General features: G+C 40.6%; 1 protein-coding gene across 1 annotated transcript in view; it reads right to left on the bottom strand.

The window, feature by feature from the left end:
* Positions 1–437: 437 nt before the first annotated feature.
* Positions 438–10,650, bottom strand: part of zcchc7 (zinc finger, CCHC domain containing 7) — a 54,123-nt gene continuing 43,910 nt past the window's right edge. The window contains exons 8-10 of the mRNA XM_083931896.1: positions 4,652–4,744; positions 3,490–3,607; positions 438–1,948 (exon numbers count right to left, since the gene is read on the bottom strand). Coding sequence (XP_083788022.1) covers positions 1,320–1,948; positions 3,490–3,607; positions 4,652–4,744 — 840 coding nt within the window. The 3' untranslated portion in view covers positions 438–1,319. The remainder of the gene's footprint in view (positions 1,949–3,489; positions 3,608–4,651; positions 4,745–10,650) is intronic.

Here is a 10,650-nt window from a genome sequence, read left to right as displayed (position 1 = left end):
GAGCCCGTGTTTGGTTCGTCAGTTCTGGGCTACTGTAGAAACATGGCAGCGCAACAGGGCACACTTTATGAAAGAGGACCTGCTCCATATATAAATGAGATAAGGTATTGAGAACAATGATTCTCATTATCACTAAAGAAAACCTACTTGCTAATGTCATATTCCCTTTTTGCCAATAGATTCCCCAAATCCCACACACTGGACCTTTAACCGACCATCAAACATATTAACAGTGACTTTGATGTGAAAATTAGGCCAATTTTTGAACACAGGCTATAATTTTCCCAACGTGCACAAGGAGAAACTGTGAAATAGCAGCTCAGACTCCAGTATCGAAAACAAAAGACCTTTTTCACAGCAGACATTTTGACTCGTCATACTAGGAAAAGCACAGATGGAGCTAATGACATAAATGGATAGCTTTTAATTTTTTTAAAAATTCAACAGTCGGGTCCCCATTAGAACATTATAACAGGTTTTCCCTGCTGTTCATACTGGACATTTAGCTTTTTATGTAACCAGAGCTTTAACAGTGGCTCTGTCCTATTAAAAGGATAACTACGCCCAATATCTAAATTACTACATGTGATTCCTATGGTCAAAGACAGTCTACAATATAAGTTAACATGAACAACTCTCTACCAAATCCAAAACCTAGAGTGATAAAACACCAATTTCTAACATCACAAAGTATAAATTGTTGAGCTGCTCCATAGACAATGAATTGTTAAATATGTTACAGATACACTGAGAGCATCTAGAGGAATGTTTTGAGTGTATGCGAACATTTTCTGTTTCAGAACTGACAACACTACAATAGCATAAAGCTAATTTGGGTATAAAAAAAGGAAACAAAATCAGTCTCCAATTCAGCTGGAGCAGCTCCAGACTTTATTCTTGATATCACACGTTTGAGACCTGCGTGTCTGGTTTCTGGTTTGAGAGAGAGTACCTCATGTTCACAAATATCGATTGAACTTTCCTAGGCTATGGTGATGTTCCCTTTTGAATTGCCCAGACAGTGTTGCAGTGAGTCAGCATGCACAATGGCAGAACCTCGAAACTGAAGGAGATCATTTCAGCCATCATTCATTTTAGAATTTACACGTGTGCTTTTCATATACTATGACATGTCAAAAGCTCTACTGTGAAAAAGGCCTGTGAACCACATTAAGTAGCACTGGAAATATTTTTTTTTCTTTTTGTCAGTGTGACCTGTGTAAGAAAAACATGTCTGACACATCCCCAAAATTCATGAGCACATACTTTATGATCTGGTCATGTGGATGACTGCCCTGGCAGACCCTGAAACACACACTTCACACAGGCTGATGCCATTTTCTACGTTTCCTCTGTTTGATGAGAAACAGGTTCTCATCAGTTGGGTACATCTGAGCATCACGCTTTTTGTCAGCGTTGCCCTGGGCTTGATTTTTCCTGTACTTCCTTCCTTTCTTTTGTTTTGACCCTGACCCCTTAATCTCTCCGGTTACAGTCCAACAGAGACCGTCTGGTCTGCTCTTTCTGTCTCCATCTAGATATGCTAACGCAACTTTCTTTGATTTGTTCTTCCTCTTCCTTTTCTTTTTCTCTACATCTTTTCCTTTGCCTCCATCTCTGGGAAAGTCAGCTGCTTCATCTAAAATGAGTTTAGCTTGTGGGAGAGGGTCTCTCGTGGTGGGCACTGGTCTCTTGGGTTTCCACGGTTTCACGTTGCCAGTTCCTTCCTGATGTTTGTGCTTATTGTACTTATTTCTTTTGGGTGCTTCAAAGTCATCGTCCTCGTTAAAAAATATATGGTTGCGTTTGTGGTTGTTAGGGCTTTGGCGAGGTGTATGGTAAGGCTGGTGGTGGCTTTTGTGATGGCTGATTTTCTGTTTCTTCTTTGGTGGTCCTGGAGTGAGAGGGGTCTGAGGACGGGCCAGTAAAAAGCCATTTTTCTTCAGTTCTGGGGAAAACAGAAACAAAAGGGCATTCATTCTTTTTTTTCATTTTTTTTACGTCATGAAAAGTCAGTTTTGACAAAAGCCAGGTCGATATTCAACCAACGTCAATGTTTTTACCTCAGCAAATAACTACAATAAATATGCAAAATTATGACACCACAGGAGTGTCCAGGCCTTTACACACGGGGAGTTATTTTGTTTATGCAATTCATTCCCACGGCAATATATTTTTCACAAAATAATGGGAATGTTAATCAGCAATAAAGCAATGTGATTTTTTCCAGGAACTAGGTTGATTTTTCTGAGATTTCGCACCCCGAATAATCATATGAAAAACAACACGGAAGCTCCGTAGTCCCATTCAAGAAGGCAAACTTTACTTCTTTCAACCTTGACAAAGGATGATTACAAGATTAGCCCTTTCCCTTCTTATTTTTCACAATAAAAGCCTTAGAGTGTGTAACTGTTGAGCTCAGTCGCCAGATCGGTTCATCACAGGTATGAATATTTTCGAGCATTTTCGTGTTGTTTATTTGTCATGCCTCCATACTGTACCATACTCATAGTCATGAAGAACACAGGGTTTCAGTGCACTATGTTTATCTAAAAGCTGTAGGTACTAGTTACTTTTCATATATATATATATATTTTACATAACACATATGATCATTTCATAAAATATAATGCATTGTTATTAAACCAGTAGGTCCAAACCTTTTTAACTTGTGATCCCTTAAAAAGAAGCAGTGTTTACTTGTTTCAGATGTTGTGTTAGCTGTTCCACCAAAGAGACATTTCCCCTCTAAACTTCTCATTAGGTTTCTTTAAAACAATCTAATTGTAACAAAGAAGTACAAATAATCCGTGTTTTACAAAAAGCAAATAATTTGTGTAGTCGAACTTGGCTTTTTCTTTTTCTCTCACCTGTTAATCATTTCACGTCTGGACTAAATACCACACTGTATAAACTGTAAAGTAGTTGAAAGTAGTAAAACAAGCTCCACCTCAACTACCTAAAAAGTAAAATGCTGCTTCCACACAGTTATGCATCAATATTAACAATCTAACAATGTTATATAAAACAATATGTCACTAACTGAAGTACATATTGCACATCTTGTACAGAGTGCTTTGACTTTTGACTACTGTACTATAATTTAGCTGATTATGCTTCTGTACTTTTACTTAAGTGGGGTTTTAAATACAGTAGTTTTACATTCAATCGAGTGTTTTAAATGAATGTATTGGTATTTTACTTGAGTAGAGGATCATAATTCTTGTGTCTCTGTGTCTGACTTTATAATGGAAAGTAGCATGTACAGCTCCAAATGTTGAATAGTGTACCCGGTGCACGGTAGTGGCAAGGATCAAAGAAAATAAAACCCTGGTATCCCACAGATAATCAGAATCAGAAATACTTTAATAGTCCCAGGGGGAAATTATGATAGTAGTGCGTTTTTACAAGCTTTACAAGGTTGTGCCCACAATAAATAAGACTAGTTACATGTGACTGCTGGTGTTTTGTTTTGCGTGTGTGAATTACCTTTAACCTTCGACACTGTCCATTGTTGTCTGTGTTTGATGTCCTTCACAGTGTCGTAGTAGTTGATAAACGGGGTGCTGGGATACGTCCCATTGAACATCCTCTGCATTTTACACGCCTGAGGGAAACACACAAATGCATGACAGCATGTTAAACAGAAGAATCTCAAAAAGAATCTACAAAGGAGACAGGCTGTAACAGATCATCGCTACATTACACGACATTATCCCTACATTAATACTGGGAATGTTGCCTTTATTTTGATAGTGGATGGATGACAGAAGACAATTATTAGGAAAAGAGACAGGAGTGATGGCATGCAAGAAAATGTCTCTAAACTAACGGGACAAGTATCATAACAATGATAGGTCAGTTTCTATATAGGCTACATAGAGTTAAAATATGAAGAAAATTCTATTTTGTTTGGTTTGCACGTAATGCTATTTTTGTTTTTTACTCTTTTTTATTCTCTCGGTTGCTTTAAAAGAAAAAAAAACACAAACCCTCTAATGCCTCCGCTGTGAACGAAGAATCCTCAAAAACGGAGAACGTTTTTAAAAAACTTAATCTTATTACTTCAATTCTTCGTCCACCATGGAGGCATGTAAAAAAAACTAATTTGTCCTTGAGAATTCCATAGAGGGTGCGTGAAAGATCATTTTAGGGTAAAGTTTTGCTTTAATGTCATCACTCCGGGCTTTATTTTGGCCTTGAGACCAGCATGCTAAATTGTAAATGCTATAGACTGCATATAAAAATGGAAGATGCAGCTTCACTGTGCAAAAGTGTAGCCAAAACATGCTGCATAAGGGTGTCGCCATGTTGTAATTTTGTCCCAACCACACACCTACCTGACCAGTTGTGAGTCGATTACAGCTGTCAATTATGATGTTTCACCCCATTTGTATAGCAACAAATAACCAATTAAAAGGTATTAGAAAAATTAACACTTAGCACGATAAAGACTACCTAAAATGACAGAAACAATTCTTGGGAAGAAATTATTTGAGATGTACTTTGAGTTTTTAGTTTGGTCCCATCTGCTAACATGGATGGGACTTGTGACTTATACTGCAGCCATCCATCTTTATATACAGTCTATGGTAGATACCAACGCATGAAATTGAAGACAGTTCAATAAAAATAAGACAGAGTTACTCACATGGCCAAAGTGTCCTTTCCTGGAGCAGTTGTAGCAGTAGGCATGGGGTCGACTCCGATCTTTTCCCTGCTTTACAGGAGGACCTGTCTTAGTCTAAATATAGACGGAGAAAATGAAAGGAGCTTTTTATAAGAAAACCAAATTATTTGTTCGCTATAAAAAATGTGTTGGTTTAACCTTCCATTTGTCTCCCATTCCCATGCTCTCTATTGATACGAGCTGCTGTGTATTGTACGGTGAATATGGGTGCTGATATAAACCAGTGATTACTGGGGCTATAGTTAGAGGCCTGTAATGACCCTGTATGATAAGTAACCGCCTGTGTTTGTGTGTGTGTGTGTGTTTGTGTGTGTGTGTCTGTTTGACACTGGGTCCCGTCCCCTATGGGCCAGTGTTCTGAAAGCCTTCCATGCTCCAGTGCCCACAGCAAATATACAATGATAAAGGGAGAGAGAGAAGACACACAAGCACAGTGCATTTACTGCTAATGTAACACACACACCTAACGCCACTTTCCAAAACACACACTGCCTCACATTCATCTAAGGTGCCCCCTCCTTCCTCTCTCAAACCTGATTCGGAGATTACAAATAATTTGTGCCCCACGTCATTCCTTAAACATAGCTTAGCTCCCTTCCTTTTCTTCTCTTTTCCCTTCCTCCTGCTTCCCTCTTTCCTTCATAACCCCCCCCCCCCCCCATCTCCCTCTCTCTCTCTTTTCCGCTTGAGTAGTTTTCCAGCAGAAAGGATGAATGCTATTAGAGCGTCGCGTCATTATCGGGTCAGGCCGGCCGGGCCCATCTCCATCACAAAGGCCAGGAGATCACAGACCTCTTGCGGGTGCACAAACACACACACATACGTGCACCCTAAGGAGATCACAGTCTCCGTCTAACACCCCCCGACCTCCACCCTTCCTGCCCCTCTTCCCATTCATCTTTCATGTAAATTGGCTGTAGGTCTCCTCTGTCTCTCCCTCCCTGACCTTGGGCTTCTGTTATCTCCACAGACTCTGATCCAGCACATAGACGGAGTGAATGAAAGCACAAGAGGTGAAAAAAAGAAGTAATGAAATCCCCTCCTATTCTCCCATCAACCTGTGATAGTTGTCTGAAAACCTGGCGTGAATGTGAGTGCGCATAGTCGCCTGCCTCATACAATATTAATTAGCTCGATGAATCGTCATCCCTCTCTCATTCCTGCTCTCTGTGTTCATCCACCACTTCCTATCGGGGGACATCTAAATTGCTAACTTGGCGAGGGCCTGAGGGATCATATCAGTTCTGTGTCTTTCTCTTTCTTTCCCAGTGGTTTGGAGAAGAGTCCTAGAAAGTCTGACTGTGCAGTAAAAGTCAATAAGACACGGGCATATTTTAGGATGCGTTTTTAAAATACACTGCATCTTTGCGGTCTAGCTTTTGCCTCATTTCTGCTTTATGGTTCGGTTCACATTTGGCCCCAGGTGCTTTTCTCCATTTCATTCATCCACTACAGTTAGTACCCCTTCAGTGTAGGTGGGATTCTCTACTCATCGCCACACCTCGTGAAACTGCTGTGACATCATCTTCAATGTAAATATGATCGGTAAGATGATCAATAATGATGTCTGCATTTCATCAATTGTACGTCACAGTTTTACGGGCTGACATTTTTTATAATCTGGGTCAAGTGAATAAAAAGTTGAGGTCAGTATTGACAGCATCTTGGCTTTGCAAAAATGGCGGCTATGTGCAGGATGCCCTGTGTCTCTCCCAAATCAGTGGTCGCAGTATTTTAACTCCACCTTCTAGTAGCAGCTCCGCTTATTATTGCTGGAGAGATCCTTGAGGTTTGCAGATCATTAATACTTACTATAAAGCAAATGTGTTGCCTTTTGGACTTTTGCAAGTTTTTTACCGTTTCCACTCTTGCCACACTGTGAACCTCTGCTACAAACTGCTGTATATGGACATGCTGGGACCATGATGAAAATAAGTTGCATCACTTTTTAGTTATTATTCTGTGTCATGCTTTGATGTAATGCATAACACTTGTCTATATTAAATGCTTTCTATAATTCATTTGCATCCTTACATTTAGATTTGCCTGTGTCTGATAAAATTTGTGTTTATTTTTTATTTTTTGGACATGCTTTTGTTGTTTGACAGAAGTCAAATGAAATCTAATAAAAAAAGATCACCTGCATCTTCCAGTTTCCTGCTTTCCCAAAAGGCGCTAATCACTCCATTCATAAACTTGCTTGACAGACAACGTCACACATTTAAACGTCTGTCTGTGTTTGACTAAAGGCCCTCCAAGTGCAGAGACAGCAGGAGAGATCCGAGTCTGATCCACTTCCTGCTGATATGACATGAAGAGCTTCTAGAGCTGTTCAGAGACACTTTGCCAGTCAGACAAAACAGGGACTGTAGCTGGAAGAGGACTGACTAGGATGTGTGTGTGTGTGTGTGTGTGTGTCTGTGTGTAGGAGGGTGTGTGTGTGTGTGTGTGTGTGTCTGTGTGTAGGAGGGTGTTTGAGAAGGTCCTAAGGGCTTCGCTGGGTGGACACAGACAACCAGCCATCCGTGGCCTCTCATGCATGCACACACGGACACATGAGCACTCTCTCTCTGTCAAAAAAACACACACGTTTTCCCACAGTTGTCCCACATACACTGTCTCTCTCTAAGCCCCGCTCTCCGCTGCTCCTTGCCTTAGCTGCTGGTGGCAAAGCTGTGATAATCCTTTGGCCAACACAAAGCTCAGACTGTTACAGACTACAATCTGAAGACGCACGCGCGCGCGCACACACACACACACACACACACACACACACACACACACACACACACACACACACACACACACACACACACACACACACACACACACACACACACACACACACACACACACACACACACACACACACACACACACACACACACACACACACACACACACACACACACACACACACACACACACACAGAGTTATCAAACACAATCCGAGAAGCAAACAGACCTGTGTGTATGTAAGAGGAGAGGGGGTGGGATCCGAAAAGTAACGGGTGGTGGGAGCATAGGGGCCGGGGCCAGCGGCGCTGTTTAGCATATGTTATTGCAGCAATGGGGAGAGGTTTGCATATGTTACTGGACCCACAGGGGACCAACTCTGCATGCTTTATCATAGAAAACAGCCTCACAACACAACACAAGACTACTGGGCTCAGACCAAAACAAACAGACACTTGAGGTGCGTAAGTGTGCAACATGCCAATATGTACATATTAGGTCAACACCGAGGGTTAATAAGACAGTTCTGAAATGACCATAAATATATCGTTTCAAGGAGAACACCGCAAAGTAACTAAAGAACAACTAATCCACGTATTCTTAATTTGGGAATCGTGCAATGCCCAAATTTATAAAGAATTAAATTATAGTGTTAGATCTCACTCATGGACACGAGGAAACGAGAAAAAAAACAATCGTTCCTAGGAGACTGTTTGGGGTGGAGGTGTGCATGTGGGCAGTTAGGAAGGCTATTGAGGAAGGAGAGGCAGATGAAGAGGAGGAGGGGGTCCTCCAAATAACCAGATGTGATTCCTGCCCCCTTTGTGTCTGCCAGTTCACAAAGAATCAGACCGAAGCCCTAACCCTGCGACACACACACACACACACACACACACACACACACACACACACACACACACACACACACACACACACACACACACACACACACACACACACACACACACACACACACACACACACACACACACACACACACACACACACACACACACACACACACACACACACACACACACACACACACACACACACACTCCCAGAGGCCCTTCCTATCTCCTCCTGTCAGTCAGTCAATCAGTCTGAAGACAATCAGTAGGAGTCCTGAGTTTCTCTTTAGAGGCACCAAATGCTCCTGGAATGTAATGATAATGTGATGTAGGGGTGAACGGCAGCGGGTAGCCACCTCTGGAGGAACCCCCAGCGGCTGGAGGTAATCTGGTCACACCGTGGAAGGCGGAACAGGGGATACAAGCTAATCTATTCAAATCTAGGTCTAAGTTATTTGAGTTCTATTATTAGCACTTACTGCTGAATTTGGAGACTTCTTTCCAATGTTGCCAGTGTGAGGCAGTGTGTTTATGGAAATTTTGTTATTTACTTTATTCCCAGCAATTAGACAACACACAACACGCGTGTACATGAGAGACAGGGATTTAGATATACTATATGTAGATGGACTCTTATGCCTTTGTCAGGATGTTAAACCCTGATTTTACATCTCAGCCAGCAAAACACACACACGTACACAACCGTGCGCGCACACGCACACACAAAAAAATCCAGTTAAGCGGAAAGGCACAAAGACCTGCAAAGCCTGCAAGACCTCTGATAACAGCGCACCTGTGTGTGTGTGTGTGTGTGTGTGTGTGTGTGTGTGTGTGTGTGTGTGTACATTCCTATGGTTTTGTATGTGTATTCAGAAGTGTATAAGAGTGTACACATGTACCAAAACTTTACAGGGAGACAGACTTTATGTGATGTTTGATCTGTGGACATTTTAATGTTTTTATTTTTGTTTTTATTATTGCTGCGGTTTGTTACTTTTGTATTATTGTTTTTGAAACTAATTTATTTATTTATCATTCATCTGCATATGAATCTTTTATACCTATATGTAGTGAAGTTGTGACATCAGGGCCGTACAGAAGTCCTGACGGCTCGTTTAAAAACACAGTTTCTGAATACAGGCTGTGTGCATCTCTGTGAATTGAACGTTTTGATACTTTCACATTATTAATATAGAACATCAAAAGACATGGAAATCTCACTTTTTTACAATATAGGACCTTTAAAACGAATTGGATGAGCTCTATTTTATTGGATCTTTTTTTATTGTTCTCCATTCCGAGTCTGTTTCTATACTGTAAGCCAGAGTGAAAGAATTAACTGAATGTTATATTTTGAGCTGGATGTGAGGCTGTCCAAAGATACTGTGTACACTCTTAGTTTAAGGTTTACCAATTAACTGTCATTAAGTGCCATGCTCTGCACTTCACTTCACCTTCATTAACGATAACACCCAAACGACTTAAACCTACAGGACTTTCTTTGTCCTGATGGCTGCTCGTTGTTAATAGAAATAGATTGAAGACATACAAAAGCCATTCCCTTTTCCAAATATACCCTCCCCTACGCCATCAAAGTCTCAGTCTGATGGAGAATAAAGAGTCGAGAGTCTTTTGACATGGCGGAGGTGAGAAGACTGGAGAGTCTGTACTGTACAATGATGAGACAGCAAAACAGCTCACCGAATAGATGTGGATTTAAAGGATTTTCACAGAGAGCACTGTTTGAATTGAGCCCATTCTTGTAAAAGGAATAAAGGAAAAAAAAAAGGAAAAAAAAAAGAGGTCAGCCAGACGAGGGAAGGACAGAACGAGATGTGGAATAAAGGTTGAACCTTAAACCTGTGATTTAAAGTTCAAAAAGAAAGAACAGAAGAGTTAGGAGCGGTTTGGCTCATTACTATTTCAATTATGGGTCATTTGCAAGGTTCAACTTTTATGTTAGGTTTTGTTAGGGGAAAGAAATTAGTGGAGATGGGAGTTTTTAAACAATCTTACAAACGTTTGTATTTATCTCTTCTTCAACAATGTGTACAGTATATTGTTCTCACTGCTTTATGCATTATAGTAAATCAGTAAATTTAGTCAATTTCTGTTTATTCTTTTGTGTGGTGTTTGTTGGCCATTTCATTCTTCTTCAGCTGCAGTCTACATTTTTTATATAATTTGTATGATTGTATAGTAAATGTTGATTACACCACACTACACTAGCCCAAAACACCAACGCACAGCTTTTGTTCTACATGAACTGTATTATACCTAAAGAAACATTGTCATGTCCACGTAGTATGATAAAGGATTGGGAAAGCAGTATGAAGGTATTTTTTTTTTATCTTTTTGTCAAATAATTGTTTC

The sequence above is a fragment of the Echiichthys vipera genome (assembly GCF_963691815.1).
Source record: "Echiichthys vipera genome assembly, chromosome: 2".
Classification (NCBI taxonomy): Eukaryota; Metazoa; Chordata; class Actinopteri; order Perciformes; family Trachinidae; genus Echiichthys; species Echiichthys vipera.
The sequence above is the reverse complement of the archived record's forward strand: the minus strand, read 5'-3'. Positions and strand labels throughout refer to the sequence as shown.